General features: G+C 38.3%; 1 protein-coding gene across 14 annotated transcripts in view; it reads right to left on the bottom strand.

The window, feature by feature from the left end:
• The window catches only part of RALGPS1 (Ral GEF with PH domain and SH3 binding motif 1), a 77618-nt gene extending 58189 nt beyond the window's left edge, over positions 1-19429 (bottom strand). For 2 of the 14 annotated variants that reach the window (XR_010082025.1, XR_010082026.1), the window contains exons 1-11: positions 19073-19425; positions 16645-16748; positions 13480-13668; positions 13052-13207; positions 11577-11699; positions 9719-9826; positions 9271-9321; positions 6277-6360; positions 5707-5796; positions 3997-4089; positions 2038-2164 (exon numbers count right to left, since the gene is read on the bottom strand). Coding sequence is in view for 10 of the 14 variants with exons in the window: in XM_063410274.1 (XP_063266344.1) it covers positions 2038-2164; positions 3997-4089; positions 5707-5796; positions 6277-6360; positions 9271-9321; positions 9719-9826; positions 11577-11633 (610 nt within the window). In the remaining 4 variants the exon portion in view is untranslated. Of the gene's footprint in view, positions 1-2037; positions 2165-3996; positions 4090-5706; positions 5797-6276; positions 6361-9270; positions 9322-9718; positions 9827-11576; positions 11700-13051; positions 13208-13479; positions 13669-16614; positions 16749-19072 lie in introns of all 14 variants that reach the window. The other 12 variants (XR_010082023.1, XR_010082024.1, XM_063410272.1 and 9 more) reach the window with 10 other exon arrangements.
• Positions 19430-22266: the final 2837 nt, after the last annotated feature.

Raw genomic sequence — 22266 nt, 5'->3', positions numbered from 1 at the left:
CACACGTTCATTTCAGAAATATTTTACATCTTGTATAAAAGTGGCTTGGAGTGATTTTGTGATCACTGGATAGTATTAAAGCATTTCTTACACAAGGCTGTGAGACAATTCTATTAACCAGGGAACCTGGAAAACTTAAGCAGCAGTTTTAATTTCCCAGTACACCCTCCAACTCATTTCAAACAATCTCAGGCTTCCAAAGACGAAATAAGAACCATTCTCTCACAACTAAGTAACTTTCTTGCAGTGATACAAGAGGTTCTACAGCACAAAACAGGATCAGCACAAAACAGGATCCCCATGAACTCTGCAAATCTTCACACCTTGTCACTCTCATTCAGTTGTTTTATATTCAGTAGTTACTCCTAAAATCTTCTATTGGTCTACTTACTCATTTAAACAGAATAAAGAAGCTGTTCTGTAAGTAATGCTTCTCTTCCTTGAGAAGACATTTATTCACTGAAACAAGTCTCAATTGAATATTCTCTTTTGATAAGCTAAATATTCATTAAAACCTGAAATTATTTACAAAGCAGTTACAGTAACTCATACCAAGTTTTCAATATAGTTTTAAAAGTATGACCATTAGGAATGGCCATCAAATTTATTAAATAAGAAATATTTTAGATAAGCAGTGCTGATTGTTTTCCACAGCAAGTTGTACTAGGACTCATGCTGCTTGACCTATTCATAAGTGATCTGAAAACAGGAATTAACAAACAGTAACAAAAATCTGCTAATGATATTCACTAATTGAGAGGAGCAAAGAGAATGAATTTGCTGATAGGAATTACGGAAGGATTTATGAGACAAGCTACTTGAACAGTAAAACAAAAGGTGAAATTCTACACACAGTGTTACACAAGAGGAAAAAAGAATCCTGACTTTCCGTATAAAACAAGAGCAGCAAACCAGTGCCAATAAAGGCATAATCTTAGCATTACAATAAACAGTTCATGATTGCTACTCTGTGATTGCTACTAAACTCTGAGGCAACAGAACGTTAGAAATTATTAAGTAGAGCACAAAAAGCTTCCTGAAGTAACTGCATAAAATATAACCTGCACTTCTATCTTGATTGTTGCAGTCAGTACACTTCATGCGCACTCTGTTCCCCTAAAAAAGGGATACTGGACTGAAATGCTGCCCTTGTGAAGTATGCCAAGTGGCATCTGTACAAGGCACGATTAAGTAATCCAACGACTCTTCCTTTTGGAAGAGAGGTAATTGAAGACTTACTGTGAAGGGAACAGATAATTACTAAAGCTCATAATGTCAGGAGCAGCCTCAAGCTGTGTAAGGAATAAGGTAGGTTTTACCTAGTGAAGGTAAAAATTACCATGTTCAATTCAAGCAAAAGAATGTGGTACTAGACAGAGTTAAGAAATCTTGCCAGCTGGATTGTGCATGCAAGTTTATACATGTGGTTAAAGCGAGACTGCAGGTGTTCATGGAAGATAAAATCTACTGGGGCATTAAGGGTTACTAATACAGACAGCAATTCTGGCCCAGGAAGGCTAAGCAGAATTCTTGAGCTCTTGTTATCCAGGGTCAGTAATTTAAAAACATTTATTCTTTTTAGCTGCAGTTCAGCATCTTACTAAATCACTAATAAAGCCAGAAAATGGTTCATTACATTGGACTACTTTGATTAACAATAACCTTTGTGCAGAAATATTTCCAGGTGGAATACTGACCAAAAACCCAATTCATCAAATGGCTACTTGGTGCATGTCACAAAAGAAAAGGAGACAATATCAAGACTGGACCGCATTTTAACTGTAGATCTCCCTTTTAATACATCTTTGCATTGAATTACACATATATTTATTTATTTAGCACCTGAGAGAATAACTCCTTCCAAATGTATGTAAACATATGTATAGCCTAAAAATCTCAACCTGACCTGATTTTTTCCAAATATGAAATGGAGTGAACCATTCTTCTACATAGAGTGCTCTTCAGGTGCACAGCATGGTACATTAGCACTCGTCTGTCAATGAGCTACAGATAAATAAGGTAACTGTTCACACTTACCTAAATATGGAATTGTAGGCACCATTTTTAAGCTTCTGATGTACTCTCGTGTCCTTTTATAATTATCTTCCTTAGATAGTAAATAGTCTAACTTCTCAAAGGTGGTTTTGTCTTTCCGATTCAAAAGCTACAGAGAAAATGGAGACTGTAAAATTTTCAAATACAAATCCACACAAAACTAACAATCAATAACTTGTTGAATTGTCCAGAGTAAAGGAAAGCATAGCCTAGTTAAGATTAAATTTATCATAATCTTCCAAAGCACCACAATGTTTGAAAATACGCTACCTGTTTAAAAAAAAAAGGCAATTCAGTGTAGGTCTTAATCTATAAAAAAACATGACCATTATTTCTGATTAATTTGTCAGTGATTCTCATATCACTACATCAGTTTTGAGTAACCTCAGCAATATTAAATTTTTAGAGAAAAAGTATGTTCTAATATAGTCACCAACATTCTCATAACTTAGCAGAGTTGCTGAAAATCCTCTGAATTTAAAAGTACAAACAGTAATGGAAAATGTTCTAAATAAATGGAAACTGTGCCATTTCAACAGTACCTTATTAAAAGTGTAACAAAACGTTTCAGAAAAAGTATATGGAAAGTAAATCATTGTGATATTAAATCCATGTTTTCCATTTATTAGACGTTACAGAAAACGAGAAGAAACATATAGGAATGCAAAACCCCTAGTCACAGGGGGCTGAAAAGTAGACATAAAATACACAACTGTAGCTATAAGAACGCCTTTCCTGTTTCAGCTGGTGTAAGAAACCCCAGCAATATTTTTAAGATGATTTTAAAAGCCAATTGAGTTGGAGTGAGTGGAGAATTATGGCACTGTACACTGGCTTCTTGCACGTGTCCTTTCTGACAACAGACAGCTGCTCCATAGCACATTCCTTCATATACCTTTTCCTCTGGAAAATTCCAGTTCTTGTATTACTTAGCTTTTAAGTCTAGCTGTTAAGAAAAAAGTAACATAAAAAGGATAAAAATGAATATATCAGAATAATTTTACTGTTTTCTTTTCAGCAGCACTGAGAATTATACTGCATTTTTGAACTACTCTGCCTACAAAGAGCCTAGTATCTCTAGGTCAAAGTCATATTAGTCACATACTTCATTTTACACATGAGCAATTTTCCCTATTTATTTCCAGCTTCATTAAGATGCTCAAAACATCAGGCACTTTTTTATCATTAGACTATAACCTTATTCAGAGCAACTAAATCATAAAATAGTTGCAAGCACTTTAAAAGCTTGATAAACTTATTATCCAAGACTTAATTATAACCATCTTTATAAGCTCTGAACAGTCAATGTGATGTATGGCATGTGGAATACTTAATTAGTATGAGAATGAGAATTACCCACTTTTGTCTAGTTAAATATTACATACAGTAGAAATAACCTATAATTATATAGTCCTCTTTAGAGAAATATTTCTATTTACTCCAAGTTTTGCTAAGAAATTTTGCCTTTCAGAGACAGAGTTTCTGAAAATAGAATTATCAATGCTTTTAATTTGAAAACAATAACTGAAATGTATCACTCAATCACAACACCTGTAATAATAATAATCATTAACACCTGTATATTTGTAACATTTTCCCTCCTTTTAGGTAACATATTAAATGATACGCTATGTTTTAGATAAGGGTACACTGATACACATTCTGTATAAGGGTGTTCTAAGATTACTTATCAACAGAAGTCCTCCTGATCATATAACCAGTGGCTTCTAGAACACACAGGAAAACAGGAAATTCACAGGAAAAGAGATGCAGCTGAAACTCTACTTTTCACAAAACATGTAACAAACCACTACTTCTACCCCAGTACCACAAAAACAAGAACATAAAAGCATCTTCCTCCAGAGTTCACAATATGACAAATTGCAAAGAACCTCAGAATTCAAACAAGACAGAAGGGACAGGGGTCAAGACAACACTTACAGCCCAAGTTTTGGTCAGCCTGAAGATAGGTGCGCTTTGCAGTGCTGACACCACAGACATAAGAGAATGAAGATTGTTCAGTTCCAGAAGCTTCTGAAAAAAGGGAGTAACAGCTTTTAGCACATTGGACAGGGAAGCAGAATTAACTAAAATATCGAAGTTGCATTAATAAACCATGACTTTTTCATTAATAAAATACAAAGCTTTCATTTATGACTGCAATCAAAATATTATCCAATGCTGTCATGTGCAAGATTTTTAAGACCACTTTAAAAGTCGCCAATTTTATAAGTATATCCATCAATATAATAGGTATTTCAGTTTCAAAATAATAACAGGATTTGATTTCAGTTTGTTATTTTCTAAGGCTGTTTCTTCAGGAACAGAAGATAGAAAAAAAGTACTTGATGCATTGTTCTTGAAAACTCATGTAATTATGGAAATAAAAGATTTAATCAAGCAAAAACTTTACACAAAGATGCTGACAACCCTCTCAGAATTAACACAGCTTTTGCCTTTGTAATCTGTTTTATCGGAAAAATTTACCTCAATTCAATGTACTTTAAATTTACTCTGTGTGTTGACAATTACTCAAAACACTGATCTCAGGCAGACAATACTTTGGAATAAAGCTGTCAAGATGGTAATGCTTGCTACAACAAGCCTAAAAACGTAAAATAGAAAAATGAGAACTGCTGTCACGTAGCTTCTTTGTAAAGCGTAAAAAGAGGCTGAATTCATTCTTGAGTGATCCATTTACTCACTGCTCAGAAGCATTTAAGGAAGATTTGGACTTTATGGATGGAAAAGCAGAAAAAGTAAAAACCCAAGAGAATGAAAGAGGGCAGTGCTGACCCATGTGCAGGCTAAAAAAAGCCCAAACAAACACCACAACTGTTATTTCTAAGAATAGCCTAGGACCTCTACATTGAACATTCCCCTATTACTGGGACTATTTTTTTGTGCCAGTAACTTACCCAGATAAATTTTCTTCTAAAGGTACAAAACTGCTAAGGATATTGATTAAAAATATGCACAATACAAAACTTGTTTAGTACTACATGGAAAATATTATTTTAATCACCTACATACATACACAATTTCACACATACAAAAATTAGCACTCAGGACTTTGATCCAAGTGCTGTGTCACTCAGTTTCATATAAAACAGAATGACCACAGGTTGTGAAAGAGAAGTATTTTTAAATTTTTTTGTTTGTTTATTTTAAGTTAGACGTAAAATGCAGTGCTCAAACTCATTAAAATAAGTGAGCTTTAACAGCAGTGCTTTATACCAGCAACTACATATTGCAAGCATGAATACCAATCTCACAACAGCTATTTTAGAAGCAAGAAACTTCTTTTTATGAAAAGTTAAGTTTGAAAATGGTGGGAGACAAAAACCAGAACAATTTACAACCACATTTGATGTTGTCAACACACAACTGGCCACCAACAATCCAAACCACTTTTAAACTTGGTAAGCCAAAGTACAAGATGAGTCACACTGAACTGGGTAGTTTCATCTAACCAAGCAGAAGAGAACAGTTCTCTTTATGTCTTCATCTTACTCATGTGGTACAACATAACAGATGTGCTAAAACAGAATTGTTAATCTCTGCAATCCAACAACGGCTCACAGGAGCAGTGCTGAAGCAAACAAGAAGGAATTAAGTTTTTAAATGATAGTGTAAGAAATTTGCACTTACTTTAGCTATTTTCACAAAGTGGCTCAGTATTTCTGCCCTTATTTTTAAGGTCTGTGCTGTTAATATTTCTCGTACCACCCAAAAACTGACCTATAAAGTAAACACATAAAACTTTACTACAAAAGAATGGACTTTATTAGTCTATTAGATTAAATATTTGCAAACTCCTACAATGCTCTAAGAACAAAACATGGTACAGAAAGATTTCTGATCCCATGGATTCTCATCTGTATCACTGCAATTGCCCTGTAGCATTACCACCATAAGAGGTAGAGAAGTGAGACAACACCAAGATAACTGAATGAGCAAGTGAAACCCAGGAAAAAAAAGGAACAAAATTGCTAACGTTGCACCATAGCAAAACAAATTAAGAACAAATAATTAGGAACAAAGGGTCTAGAGTAACATGAAAATGTGGACAAAGCAATTGAAAACAGGGGCTGTAATTTAAAAATATTAATCCTCATTTGGAAAAATAGGTTTTAATTCATATGAGTAGTTCTGTTTAACCTTATACTCAAAGACAACTGTCAAACAGTACCTATTCATGACAGTAACCAAATTATATACCTGGTTAAATCTCCTAGTAAAGGCAACAATATTTGGAGCGAGGGTGTGTTTTTCTTTCTTATTCCATCCACAGCTGGCTAGTTCCTAGGAAACACATTTAAAAATTGCCTTAAAAAATAGAAATGAGTTCTCCTTAACACTAGTTCTAAATCACTCTTCTGTTTTTAGAACCACAAGTCTCAGTTTCAATCAAAATGTTGTTCAACATTCCAAATGTACACTACTAATTTTAGACACCTTCACATGAAAAGGCAGAGTCAGCCAAAGAGAATTCTGCCTGTGAAAAGCACTTTGTAATGCTGATAAATGGAACATACTCTAGAGATCTATACATGCCTGTGTGAGCAGCAGGAAAAACACTTCCAGTTCCAAACATATTTTGAATCCCCATCTCCAGCACTTAAAACTTCTGCAGATAAAAATGAGAAAAGATTCTCCACATGAACAGTCCATGTCTGGTCTTACAATATTACAACTCACGTTTATGTGGAAAAAAAAATCTCAGACACTTTACTAGACACAGAAAAATCTACCTTTGTCAGGAAAGTGGAAGAGGTCAGTAACCTAAGGATTTTAAGTGGCTGCAAGAGAGCTAGTGAGTAACAATGGAAAATCCTGTGTACAGCAGAATCATTTGGCTAGGTTTAAAATCCAGACTGAATAGGAAGGTTGATAAAAGTGAGTGATTCAAAATGCCCCTGCTGATTTTTTTTATACTGCTACAATACACCATGTTCGAGAATTACACTTCATCTCCCTCTTTTGGTATGGAAGGATGCTGCTAGTTTCCTCAATGCACACACAGTCAGAGGAAACTTTCCCATCAAGTATGCAAAACCCTGAAATTTGTGGAGATTGCAATTTCAGAACTTGGGAAAAAACCTAAACGAAGTTACATAGAAATCTAAAATGTAAGCATAATTATTTTGGCTGGAGAACAAAGAATTGTTAACTAGACATCCTCTTTCTAAACTCTGCAAAGTGAAATGCAGATGTGTTTTTCAGTAATAGGTGTTGAAAAGCAGGAAAAAAGCCTCAGCAAATACTATGCTTAAAGAATGTTTGTGTGTTTGATGCAAGACTTAGCAACCAAAACTCCAAAATCTTAAGTATTTCCACCCATGCATAAGATCATGTTAAAAGACTAAAACCTTAAATTTTAACCAGAAAATATTAACATTCTTACTCTAATAATTTACCTAATAGCAAGGGGGAGGTTCATGATAAATACACGGAATATTTCTTGCTTTAAAACCTAATCCTACAGTTGGCAGAATTTCAGGATAGAAATAGTTGTTGTTTTTTGGCAAACTATACTGATGATTTCAATAAAATGAAGGAAGCACAATTAACAACTAATAGTTCATAGTAACTGCTACATATTCAAAGACCTATATTCTAGCAGAAGCTTCTTTTCCTTCTGATCACTCCTCAGTGAGTTACATCTATTTGCCAGAGTAGTACTTCAGGAAATTTCATTTCCAAAAGGCAAAATGAAGCAATGACAAAGGAAAAGAAGAATAGCAAATCAATTGTTTCGGGATTTTTTTGTTATAAAATGCTATGGCACAGGTCTTATAGCAACTAAAGTAAATGCAAAATTGACTTTAAAAATTCACATCTATACCTTTGTACTTTATTTTCTAGTTCATTCATCTCCTCAGAGTATGACACTACCTCTGCTTTTGGCAAGGTAGTTAGAATAAAAAAATCCCTTCATTTTGTTCTGATATTTGTCTAAACAAAACTTCCTCATGGAAAAGTATCTATGTATCTATTTGTACATATTGAAAATATTTTGTTAGCAGACTTTTCAATGGGTATTGCGAATTTCTTATTGCATTATTCATTTGCCATTTTTTTCCCCACAAGAAAGAAAAGTCTCCCCAGCTGCCTGGAGCACACATTTATTTTGAAGAATGAAAGTGCTTTCAACTATAAAACTGTCTTGGTGTTCTTGAGGGAAAAAAAAATTATCTGATAGGAAGGACAGACAACAGACAGTATGGGAAGGAAATAAAAAATTAGTCTTTCTCAAAACAGAAGTCTGCTAATCTCTCTGAACTATTGTAATAAATGATGACTTGTTTTGTTAGTGACCAAATTAGTTGATGCCTAGAGCTTTCACTAAAAACCTTCAAAACTTGACTGCCCCTACTGATATTGTCAGAAATTCAGTTCTGCTGACATTACGGGGGGTAGGGGCAGGGGCTGCACTTTATATAACCAGGATATTCCAACCTTAGGACAAGAAGACAACAAGCCACAATGGATACAAGCCACAATGGATACAAGCATGGAGTCATGGGATTCTTGCACCTTTTGCAGTAAATAAATTTATCATATTTTTAAGCAAATTTGTCACACTCTGACAACTACTTTTATTCTTCTTTTCTCAAGTTCTTATTACTGATTTTCAAATGTCTGTGTTAACTTTGATTGCTTTTCCTCAACAGCCCTCTAGTTCCCTTATGTGTCTTTCTTCAAAGGTTAAAATCTTAAAAGACAGTAACACCCCAACTTTTAAGGGTTTGGACTGATTTATTCCCAGCATTTATTATTTTGAATCTTAAAAATAATCCCACAAATTAAAAAGCTTATCCAGCAGCTGATGCAGCCTAAAATTGAGATTATGGCCACAGGCATGAGTTAAATTCTGAAATCAGATATGAATTAAAAAACAGTAGCAGAAGGGAGAATAGAGATCTTTTACACTTGATAAACTTATCCTGAAGAAACACTTCACTCAAAGCAAGACAAGAAGACTTCCAGAAAAGCACAGTCATCTCCTTTGGCAACAGATGACAAACAAAAGTAACTCATGCTGGATTACAGATTCACAGTGCTAACCGGGAATATGCCTAGCAAACTATTAGTGCAGTGCAAGAAGGTGAGCAATTTTGAACAAAAAAGGCTTATGTGAATTTTCACGTTTCCTCAGGCACTGATTTTTTACACTGAAAAGATGTAAGCACATGGTTTAAGAAAACCTACCTCAGGTTGTATAGCTTTAAATACTGGCATATCCATCAATGTTATCTGGCTCTGCAACGAAGACAGAGTTTTACATCATGTAATATAAAGAGCTGACAACGACATATTTCCATCTGCCCTTCAGTAACTACAAACCATACACATATTCCTCACTGACCAGAACTGCCTTATGCTAGGGTCCTAAAAGTCCTAAAAGGACTCAAAAAATTGCAAATGACTTTATACTGTGAAACAAACATGCTCTGTCAGTCAGAACTAAATGATTAAATCCCAAGACGGGCTTATTTTACTGACCTTGATAAAGTCAGAAATTTGTTTTCAAGAACACTGGAAGTTCATTTAAAAGATTTATTTTTTTTTAGGAAAAAACGATTTAATGTATTTTTTAGTACTCTACAAGCCCTGAATATTATACAAGCTTAAATGCAAAAATAACATTTCTACTTACAGCAAACTCTTCAGGAGTTACTTTCAATACATCAAATATAACTGCATCGTAGCTTTTATTGGCATAATCTGAACTTCGCCCTTCCAGAGAATCTGAGCTGCTACTACCCTACAAAGAAAAAATAGTAGACTTATCTGCAGAACAGTGAATTTCATCTCAAAATCAGGAAATAAATATATGTAAAAAACCTAAGTAATGACAATAAAATGTATGAACTTCAAGAAGTTTCAGTCACAAAATTATCAAATTTAGTTTTGCACTGTTCACAAATGTTTCCAGCTTCCTTCTGCAAAAACTACAGTGACATAAAATTTTAACTCTATGAAATTTTCAGCTTTAGCAAGATATTTTTAAAATCATAGACTAAATGAAAGAGGTGTCACACAACAGGAAATGTGTAGATATTTTTAGGATTCACTTTCCATAGGATTTTTAAAATTAAATGCGCAAAGTAAAGACTGGGTAAATCCAAGTCAAGCTGCTCTATCTACAACATTATAACAAAGGGAAAACAGACACATTCTGAAATTGAACCTGCACACTACTGATTAGGAAAGCCTGACATTTGTACTGGTCAAACCCAAGAAGAGAATAAAGGGGAATTAGTAGAAATGCAGACAGTTATGTTGTATCAGGTAAATGTCACGTCAGCCTTTAGAAAGAAAAGCACTGCCTCAGTATCTTCTGAGGGTAGTGAGTAAAGGATCAAGATTAATACAATCTTGTTGGACTTCCAAAAGATTGTTGATGCTGTTCTTCAACTCCAAAGACACTAAGCCCTAGCACAGAAACCATCCTTGCAATGATAAATTAGTTACAAGGCAGTTGTTACAAGCACTAAAAATATGTAATAATAATCACATTATTACGTGATTATATTCTCTAAAGAGCATTATGTATAGATAAGTGATGTTTATTATATATTCAACAATCTGGTAAACCCTGTAGACTTATTGAAAACTATGGATCTTCATTTATTTAATGTGGCAAAACAAAAAACCTGCCATGAAAAACTGATAAGGGTCATCACAATATTTGATTAAGTCTGGAGAAGCAAAAGAGAAAGTATATAACAGATTATTAATATGCTCCTTTATAAATCCTTGGTGCACCGAACTTTGGAATACATATGCAGTATTACTGTCCATCTTAAAGCTGAAAAAGAGTTTCTCCAATCCCACATTTAAAATGCGTGCATTACGGGACAAGCTTTACTGTAGTTGATTAATAATATTTCATCATAATACTAGATGAAAGCAAAAAACTAGAAAAATGCAAGCAGGTAATTCCCAAGCAGTGTTCTGTTGGCTGTCATGGAGAAACAAACAGGCTGTTAGCTGTGCACAGCAGCTCAACACTGAACAAGGCAGCTTTTGGAAGCAGCAAGAGCTGCCTGGTCTCCAAAGGATACAAACATTAAAATGAACAAAATCTTGGAGCACTTTTTCACTAGAAGACCAGTAAATTAAAAAGAAAAAAAAAAAGAAAGAAAAAAAAAAAGGAAAAAATGTAGCTGGATATTTCTGGGTTCTACTTCCAACCGACTCTATTTTGATGGTATATTACATTGCTCTGAACTCACTAATAACACATGGCTGCTCTAAGTTACAGAATAACAGGTCAAAAATGGTACTGAAAACTAAACAAAAGGAGTAATTATCAACAACAGCAATAAAAAAATGTGGCTGTGATCACCAAGAACCATGAAGCGTTCTACAATTACTCTCTTGCCATGTTAATTCTTTGTCTTACAAATGGTGTGGTATTTGACTAGTAGTGGAGAGAGCTCCTGTGAAAGCTGAAGCAAGCCAAAAATGCCATTTTGATACAGGAGCTAATAAAATCCAAGAAACTGTACCTCTGGAGTGGCGGAGGTGACCATCACATTGGCCATGAGGTCATTTCTTTTATACATGCTCTCCACAAGATGCAGGAAGTTTCAGTTCAGTCAGCACTGGCTGAAAACAGAAAACAGAAATTCCTGCAAAGCAAATTATTTGTGAAATAAATAAAATTTATAAAAAACCCAAAATGCTCACAGAAGATAACCCAGTAATACAAGAGATTTAACTTTTCTTTCTCAGAGCAAAGGACTTAGGAAACAAGATTATACTAGGAGGTAGACGCTCTTTTCCAGGTACCGACTGTGAAGGAGTACAACTGAATATTGCTAAAGCCATGCCAAGTCCTTACCCTTACTTCCACTCAACTCAAGAAATGCAGCGGGAAAAAAAAGTGTATTATTTGTCATTTATGTTGAACTCAGTTTTATATGAACACCCTCCCTAGACAGGACAAAGGCTCAGAAACTGCAGGCTACCACGAAATGCTTACAGAACCAGCAGGTCAGCTCAAGCTCTGATTCTCTTTAACTGAGAAAACAGCAAGGTTGTGTCATGGTTCTTCACAGCACACATGGATGAGCCCATGGCAGGCACTGCCACTGATTCCTGTGCATGGAGTCTTTCAGCAAAATCTGTAGCTGCTCATATGTGCAGCAAGAGTATACTTGCTGCACATATGAGCAGCATATCTCATATGTTACACTGCCACATCTCCCTCTGCATCCTCACCCTCTGTTCCCTCCCACAACACTGATCACACCAACAGAAAAATTCTGAAAAAGCAAACAGCTAAGAATAAAAATAACTTCTTATTTTACTCTCTTTAGAAAGATGAGGTCTTTACTTCTCATTCCTACAATTTTGCTCCAGATAACGTCAAAATCTTCACTGCTAAACAAGGCAAGGTTTGATTTCTTTTATCTTTCTCCTAATAAAGTTAACTCATTTTGAGAACTAACAGGCTGCTACGTATTTCTAGGTCTGAAGTTGCTCTTCTTAATAGTCTTTAAAATCCTGTGGAAGTGGAAGGTAATTCTATAGATGTAATTTCTTTAATATGTGGCATTTACATTAAGGTCACAAAAATATTCTTGTGTCCTCCAATCCCTGCCTTTCTGAATAGGTTCTCCAGCACATGGGGAATCAATAACGCCATGAAAGAGGAAAGAAAAAACCCATATGTGAACTTGTATCATGCCCAATTTCAGTTTTACACCAAGTTTTAATGTTCATTATATCAAAGTGAGACAAAAATGCTTTAATACCTAAACACAAAGGCTAATATACTTTTTCCTTTCAATATTCAGCACGAACACAAATCTTGCAAGGCTAGAAACTTTCATTCTATACAGGATCAAAATAGATTTCCCTCACCTTACTCCCTGCCCCCAAAATGTTCCAACTATAACACAAGCATTAAAAATACTTCTTCATATATGCAAAGATTTCTCCAAGATTCACATCTATAAAAAAATCATTCTCTACACACCTACTTGTTTTGCTGCCTTCACAAAAACCATAGGAAGCAATTATCCTTCTTAAGTCAAGTCCACTTGATCATTTGAAGTGTTTCCCCACCTGCAGAACGCATCACTCTGCACACAAAGTGACACAGGAGCTAATACCAGCCCACGGTGTGAAGAAGCTGTCAGACAACACAGAAAAAGAAAGATATTAAAAATAATACTTCCTGTACTTGCCATATTTCACAGCAACAAGATTAAAAACAAAATTTCTGAAATTCTAAAAATTATCGAAGGCCCAAAGTGTTGGAAATAAAAGGTAAAAAGTCATTAAAATGACATACAACTTCTTTTCACAGCTTTTGATTTTTACAATTTCTTTCAACTTGCTCAGGTTAGTCATTAAAATGATTCATTACACAAAGAGTGCTAAAAATCAAAACTAAGAAAACACCTTATCTGTTTGCGTGGAAGGTTCATAGGCACACTGCAGTAGATCTCCTTCAAAGGCTGCCAGAAGCAAAGTGGATAAATCAGGATGCAAACACATACCACCAGAGGCTGTCTGTTCTTTGCCAATTTGACAAACCCATTTAGATATGTAGTAATCTCTGAAGCAAAACCAAAGACAGTGCAAAAACAACTGGAAAAAAAAACCCAAAAATACCATCATCAAAACCAAGCACAGAAGTAAACATTAGAGCCATTATTTTACCAGCATTTATCAAATCTCGTTATCTATGCCACAGAAGCAACATTCTCTGAAACCAAAATGCAAATTTTATATTGCTATTAGTAGTATGCATGTAATGCAGTCAAAGTGCCCCTAAGTTCAGTCCCAGTACTAGTTACCCAACTCAAAAGAAAGTCACTGAGACTTTTAAGCACAGAAAACCACTTCTGGCCAACAAAGTCCCTGTGCTCTAATTTCGGAATGCTAGCAGAGCAATCTGAGGAAGTTACTGATTCCTCACATAGCTTTCAGCAAATATGAAAATAACCATGTCACCAACCACTGATGACCGTTGTTCTTATGGATTTTTGTTTTTATGGATCTACATCATGTCCAGCTTCAGCCCTCTTAAGGGCAGGGTGGTGGTTGGGGAGAAGTCCCATCTTTTTATTCTATTGATAATAAAGACAAAAAGGCAAGTATCATCGCAGTATCTAAATCAATGCGCTGCTTGTTCTCATATCTAGGTGCTTACACACCCTTTCCCCCTCTTACTACGTTTCTTTTAGGTCAGTATCATAACTTTAATTAAAATCGCCCCAAAATAAGTCAATTCAAAAGGATTTCAAAATCTGTTTGTCAGTGACTAAGCCAACTATCCTGGAAGGATTTGCAGAGGAGAATTTCTTTACATCTTTAAAAGCAGCAGCTGCTTAGTGCTATATGGATACTTGCTAATCTAGAGAAACACAAACCTCAAAAGCACTGAGCAACACTGATGCAAGACCATTTAATTCTTGACAGCATCCTTTCCCAAAAGTACAAACAGCATGTATCTTCATTTGTGCCCCATCCAGTTAAGTATCACCTCTCAAACCCCATTTCTCACCCCCTCACACAATTCCTGCAAAGTAGAGGGGAAAAGGATCATATGCCCTATGGTAATTATAGAAATTACCCATGTGAGCCCCATTTCCTTCAGAAAATCTCTATCTGTATAGAATTCTAAGCCCTTTTATGACATATACTTCATGTGCAAACACAGACATTAGACCACAAACTTTTAACACAGTTGAGCTGTGTTAAAAGTCATAGTGCTTTATATGAAAAATCTCTCAATTTCAAAAAGTCCTTCTGAAGTAATTAAACATTACACCTTGGTGGACATTTTGTACAACATGAAAAATTCTAGAGTATTTGAAAACCTGGATCTAAGTAATAATTGCCTACTAACAGTTTATTAAGAACAAAGCAATTAGGCTACAGAAGATTAGTCACAGAAATGTGATGGCTTTTTAAAGATCTTCCAAAGCAAACATTTTTCAGTATTCCTTTCAACAGGAAGTTCCTAATATATTTCCTTGTGCTTTCGGCAACAGTACCACCTGTAGATAAAATATACTATGAACAATTTAGCAGTTTTATGCACATCCTTTTCTGAGAAACTTCTTACTATAGTTAATGATGAATAATGAAAATGTAACAGAAATAAAATGGGGCTGTGGATTAATTCAGCTGACCATAACTGAAATCACTCAAGTAAATAACTATTCCTCAATAACATGCACTATCCCTGAGTAAACAGGCTGGAAAAAACTGAATCTTGCATCATCTCCCAACAGCTGCCAATGGATCAAGTCAAATACAGGAAAAAGCACATTCAAAGTTGACTTCCCTTTCAAAAATTCTCTCAACTCTCCTGCTTCCACCCCTCCAGTGCATGTACTCAAATGAGTTTGACTGTAAGTAGAGAAGCAGCTGCTGTGATGAGTTTAAGAAACAACTTCAGAATCCAAGTCCTGAACTCTTGGGTTTTATGAATACACAACTGATTTGAATTATAACTAACAGTACATTAAAAACAACATCTAATGCACAGGTCATGCATTTATGACATGCTTCACTTGAGTAGTCACATGTTACACTAGACTGTCATTGGTCCCCTTGTCACTAAGCTGCCCTACAACAATTAAAATTCCAGCTGTTCAAAGTAACTGTCATAGGGCAACCTGGATACAAAGACATCTGTGGCAGTCATGGACCAAAAAGCTAAGCTAACATTCTACAAGTTGAATAAAAATAAGGTTGTCCTATTTTTCAAACTTATAATGAATGCACTGTCTCAGTTTTCTAGTTTAAGAGCTGTATGCAAAATTTCAGAATGAAAGCCTGTCAAAAATTATTTCAAATCTCACAGGAACCTCAGTTGCTAAAACCATGAGAGTAGGAAGCTGACAATCCTGGCTTGAATGTCTAATTCTTTCTTCTTATTTTGCGGCCACCCCGCCCCCCCCATCTTTACTATATCCACTGATGATTACTGCGTTCACTCTAATGACCATTTATTATATTTACAAATTTACTCTTAAGTGTTTTCTTCTCTCCATTCTTCTAGCTGTAGCACTACTTACTGCATCAGGAAGTAAAGTATGAGTATGATCAAAATTATTTGTATAAGCCAAAGAAATACAATAAAGTGACATTCAACTAAGTAAAGACAGTAGCAAGATTTCCATCTGGCTACCTAAACAAATAAAGACAAGAAATACAGTACGAGTTTCTAATAATTAGAAACCATTTGAAGAACTTTGCATAGACTGCAGTTTTATCTGTGTCTAGAAATCTTTACATCAAAGTTCCATATCAAGACAGAGCTGCAGTGCTCTCTCCAGAAGTCCTCCTTCAAAAGTCATTACCCTTCAAGCAAGTCTGCAAACTTTAATAACTTCGAGTACTAAGACATATGTTTAGGGAGGTTATAATTTAAGGGAATCTTCATGGAACCGTTACAGGAAAAGAAATGTATCTGCAAATTATAGTAAAATACTACTACAACTCAAGTTATCTAAATAGAATAGAACTGACAGACACTTCTGTAATCTCTGGTTACCAAATGTAAGTGAAAATATGAAATACCTGTAACTTTAAATACAATTGCATACATACGGTGGAATAAGGCAGCTGTGCTCTCAACCCATTTTGCTGCGCATCTCCATTAGTCCATTGCTGGCTTTCAGCAGTTTTATCTCTTGTTTAAAAGCATAACATTCCTGTAAATACCAAGAAACAGGATTATGGTGATATTCATTTTATAACTCAATTCTCAAACTGGGCACTCCTTGCCTGAAACATGCACTCTGGTAGTTTTATTCTTACCTCTCCCTCACAACTTCAATTGTTATCTCCCCATTCTAGTTTCACTGGTACATGATAAATTCCCAAACTCAAAAGAGCTAAAAATACATCACAGAAGGAAGAGCAATGTATTATAATTTTTGGAGCTAAATATACTCTGAATATGTGGTTTTAACTCTTCCTCACTCTGTCAATCAACATAAGTCGAAGCCTGTTTGTCAGCTGCACTCACTTCTTCCAAGGTGTTTTATGAATTGTAAATGCTACCCATCCTCACACCATTTTTCTTCAAGGCTTAACCAAACAAAGCAAACTGGATACAAACCAAAACACAGTAATTCTTTTCTCTCTGTATCAGCAAATAAAGCCATAGTTCTTCCACCAAACATGATCAGCAAGAAACCTGAGGAAAATACTGCTTAGGTAACTAATTTTGGTAACACTTATATTAGGCATAGCCCTTCCCTTTTCTCCTCTTTTGCCCTATACCAACTTTTCCAAAATCTAATGTTTAATAAAATTATGCATCAAACGAGAAGAAAATAATCTCAAAGACAGCTTCTTTTATTTAGACTGACAGGAAAGTCTAAATTAAAGCCCATGTTGCTTTGATAAATGTAAAAATCACTGCAGATCAATTGGTGTTACAACTGTGCCTCTACTACAGCCTCTATTTTCTTTTATCATTAGGGAACCTCCACCTTTAAAAAGTGTATTTTCTAGACTATAACTATATGCAATTCCTACTGGCATCAAAGCAAGCTATCTTTTGCTGGAAAAGCAGTATTCTTTTGACACACAGCCCAAACTCATCCAATAGGCACTCCTTGCATGCGCAAATGATCCTAGTTCATAGAAGAATCAAAATGACAAGTTAAAAATGGGTTAGCATCCACTGAAGTATTTCAATCAAATTACAGACATGATGCCTGTTGTCTGCCCTGCATCACACGGCATTTTAGCGAAGTGCAAATCTTGTCATTACTACGCACCTGAACTGCTAGATGTCTTCCCTTCATTAAAATAAGGCAAATAAGCAGAAAAACTAATGAAATAACTTGGTTTGAAAGTGCTTTGCAGTTATTTTTCTTTAAACTGGTGCTACACCATGCAGGATGGTCAACATACAGAAAATGAACAAACAAGTGTGTAGTTCTGCCCTTTACAGCACCCTCCTGTCCTTCTCAGACATGGAAAATATCTACTAGGCATGGCATGAATGGTCAAAAACAAAAACCCAAAACCTGACTATCAAAGCTAGACATAAAAGACAAGTTGCAACATTCATAGATAAAGTTTCTGAGGCAAGGAATATCCTCCTGTATTTCACAGACACCAACGCATTTCAATCTTTTCAATAATTAGTATGACAAGAATATATATGCTGTTCCATTTTGTTGGGTTCCGAACAACAAACCACAGACAAAAGGCACGATGTACTTCTACAACCAAGAATTCTATAACATCCATTCCTTCGCCATCCACTACATGCCAAAGCCCTAGGCTGACATAAGCCTGCGGAAACTAGACCAAAAACTATCTGAAGTGATTTGAAAACAGATCGCAGCCAAGGCTCTTTAAAAACCCCGCACCGTTTCGTCCACACGATATGCAATCAGTTTTCAAATTTATTCCTGGAGACAGAGGAGGACGTGGCCCAGCCTGGGTGGCTTCCATCTGCTCCCCCTACACCCCACATCCGTACCCAGGCTGCTCCCGCTGTCCGCCCGGACTCGCGCCACCAACTGCAACTGCAGCTGCAGCACCAACTGCACGTGCCCGGCCCGCTTCACCGCACCGGGTCGGCCCAGGAGCCCCCCGCGGGCGGGCAGGGCCGTGGGGACCGCCGGCCCCGCGCTGGAGCGACATCGCCTGGCGGGGAGGGGCCCGGGACCCTTTCCGAGGGAGGCCACGGAGCTGGTCCGGCGCTCGCGGAGCGGGAAGCGCCGCCCGGCCCCGCCTGAGCCCGGCGCCCCCCACCCTCCGCCTCCCGCGCCCCGCGCAGGACGCGCCCGGACCCGCCACGGCGGGCGGCGATACGGCAGCTCCCCGCGCTGCCCCTCAGGGGACCGGGAGCCGCCGGCCTCCCGCAAGCGGCGCCTCCGTCCGGGCCCGTCGCCGCAGAGCTCCGCCCGGAACACACGCCCGGAGCGGGGCCAGCAGAAGGCGGAGGGACTAGGGGCTGTTGCGGCCGGTCCCACCTTTTCTGCCGGGCACGCGGGGCTCGTCCGCTGCTCACCTGTTCGGGGCTCGATGCCCCCAGCAATGCCCACAAGCTCTCCCGGTGAGGGAGGCGCCCTCAGCGCCGCCGAGGACGCGGCCCGGCCCGGCTGGGGACCGCGGGGCGGGGCCGTGCGCGCGGACTGACGCGCGTGCCAGCCAACCGCCTCCCCTCGCGGGAGCGCGCGCCAATGGGCGCCGGCGGGGCGGGAGCGCGCGAGCGCAGGTGCTGCTGCGTCGTCCTTGGCCGCGCCCGCCCCGCCCGCGCCCCCTGGCGGCCGCAGCGCGGCTGCGCACGCGGCTCCGTGAGGCGGGCAGGGGCGCGGGGTCCGGGCGCGGGGCGAACCCGGGGGTCCGGGCAGAGCTTCCGAACAGCCCGAGCGTCCCTCCCGGCCGCGGCCTGGCCCAGAGCAGCGGGTCTGGCCCCTCCCGGAGAAGAGTGAGTGAAGTGCCTTCGTTCGCGTCCCCTAGCCGCAGTATGGGCTTCTGCCTCTCTCTTCCCAGTGCATCGACGAACCTCTCGGAACCTCCAAACTAAAATCGAGGTCAGGTTCAAATCCGGGTGATGATGCTGCAGGGCAGTGACCTAGTGTGTTCTTCCAAGGCAATCAAACAGAGCTTTGTGGGCTTCTTGGTAACTGAGAGTAGTACTTGAAACTACGAGGCAAAAGGATGGTGCATCTTTCTCTGATTTACAGCTTTAAAAGCAAAGTTCAGGCACAGTGTGTGTAGGCATTACTATAGTAAAACATTGGCTCTGGGTACTGGTAGCTAAATGCGGGATTCCACCCAGCCCACCAGACTGGCCTTCAGGTTTGCATGTTAGAGAACAAAAGTCTAGTGAGGGTATGCAGAGGAAGCTTTGAGATACTGCATGATGCCCAGAATATATTTAGAAGGTGTCTTTCCAGTGTCCTCGTTACTAAAAGTTTTCAGTGTCTATCAAACTCTGAGCAATTTAAACATCTTCAGACTTCACAACTGAGTGTGTTTTTCAAGGCAGAAAAATTCAATTTGAGAATAAACTATAAAAACAACTTGAAACACAGATTTGAGATGTGCTCAGAAGTCCTGATGTTCACAACACAAATAACTATACCAGAGTCAAAGGCACTGTATGGAAGGCATTTTCCGTACAATTCCCTCCCTCTCAGAGAGGCTAAAGAAAATTAATTTCATATGAATCTCCAATCATTTAATGGACTATTCTCATGTGAACTTATCCTACTGGTGTACTAACAAGCAACACACTTTCCTCTCGCACTTGTAGCATCAGTTCCCACTAGAGCAGAAGTACAGAATTCTCTGGCAAAATGTTTTCTGCTCTGTCCTGTATCACTGCACCAGGACATTAAAAAAGCAGTCCATGAGCTACAATCTTTCAAAAATATACATTAGTAACTGGTATTTCCACAGGAATTTGGGGAAAAAAAACTATCTGAAAACTAGTTAACTTCTTATCTGAATGATTAGGAGATTCTGTCAGTTACCAAACTGACACTTAAAGTACTGTAAAATGGTGATGTTCACTGCCCAGGTAGGTCTCATGCAGCACAGCAGGACAGACTCTGAAATCCTGGGTATAAACACTCTTCTGCTAACAATGGAATCACCTAGCACCTGCTGTTCTTGAAGGTGTCATAATGAGGACTGGAAACCTCTTGTTTTTGTTTTGTGTTTTTTGTTGGGTTTCTTGTTTTGTTTTGTTTTTTGTTCCTATTTTAGGCTTCTACTATGTACAGCACCTTAAATGACCCCTACATAACATATTTTAAAAAATCAGTCAGCACCTCTGGTGGAAAAGAATGCATAGACAAGTAATATTAGACAATGTCATCAGCCATATAAATTCCCTAAATTTTAATGAAATGTTTGTCTATAATTCAACTGACTTGTGACATAATATTCAATTTATTTTTTTCTTAAACCCGTGCACAATACAAACATACTATGCTACTTCATACAGTTCATGAAATGTAGCATCCATGGGACTTGGCTTAATTTTCTCTGCATGATTATTGCTGGAAGAGTATAAGTTCCATGTGTCATGTTCATTGGCTAGTCTACCTTCCCCTCAACCTGTTTTCAAGAAGTTTGCACTATGACAAGTTAAGCAATGGGGCCTGTGTCTGCATGTACGCAAAGATCAGGTGAACAGAACTGGTTCTTCTTAACCTAAACCATTTTTTTCCTTAACTATCTTGACAAAACTTTTTCTTTAAAATCTTTATCTTCTAATTTCTGCTTTGCTGAAAGTGGTATTTCATAGCAGTTTTTAAACAAGTACCCAATCTCTGCGTCTGTTTTTCCCTTGATGCTGAATTCAGATGTGCCATCTGGGATGAGAAAAATTCAGGTATTGCAGAACATTCCTAGAATCAGAATGATTTGGGTTGAAAGGGACTGAAAAGCTCATCTCATTCCATCTCCCTGCCATGGGAAGAGACACCTTCCACTGGACCAGGTTGCTCCAAGCCCAGTCCAAGTGGCCTTGGACACTTCCAGGGATCCAGGGACAGCCACAGCTTCTCTGGGCACCCTGTGCCAGGGCCTGCCCACCCTCACAGGGAACAACTCTTTCCCAATATCCCACCTATCCCTGCCCTCTGGCAGTGAAAAGCCATTCCCCTTTGTCATGGCACTCCAGGCCCTTGCCCCCAGTCCCACTCCAGCTCTCCTGAAGCCCCTTTAGGTGCTGGAAGGGGCTCTGAGGTCTGCCCAGAGCCTTCTCTTTTCCAGGTGAGTACCCCCAGCTTTCTCTGCCTGTCTCCACAGCAGAGATGCTCCAGGCACCTGATCATCTCAGTGGCCTGGATAGCAGTGCAACAGTATGTTTATCTCACTCCTAACAGTCAGGTCCTGTTTACTCCACTCTGCATTACTTGAAGTTTCAGACCTTATCAGAAGGGGATTTGAAGGTAGGTTTTGCTGGAGTAGCTACACTGACGTACTCAGAGACTAACCCACTCAATTCTAGTCCCTCCAAATCCCACTGCTGGTCAAGATAACCATGGCCCACAGCTGCACTGGGCCTGCTCCTGTTCAAGTTTGTGGGTGAGGAGAAGTATACCTACACTTGCTGGGTGCAGCATCTGACCTACTGGTACATGTGGCAGAACATAAAACATAAATGCTGCTATAGGAATGAAGCAGGATGTCCCTCCTCAACAGACCTGCCTTGGAATGGCATGGATGGATTGTCATCACCTGGCA

This window comes from Prinia subflava, chromosome 12, assembly GCF_021018805.1.
Source record: "Prinia subflava isolate CZ2003 ecotype Zambia chromosome 12, Cam_Psub_1.2, whole genome shotgun sequence".
Lineage (NCBI taxonomy): Eukaryota > Metazoa > Chordata > Aves > Passeriformes > Cisticolidae > Prinia > Prinia subflava.
This window is presented reverse-complemented; position numbering and strand designations above follow the sequence as displayed.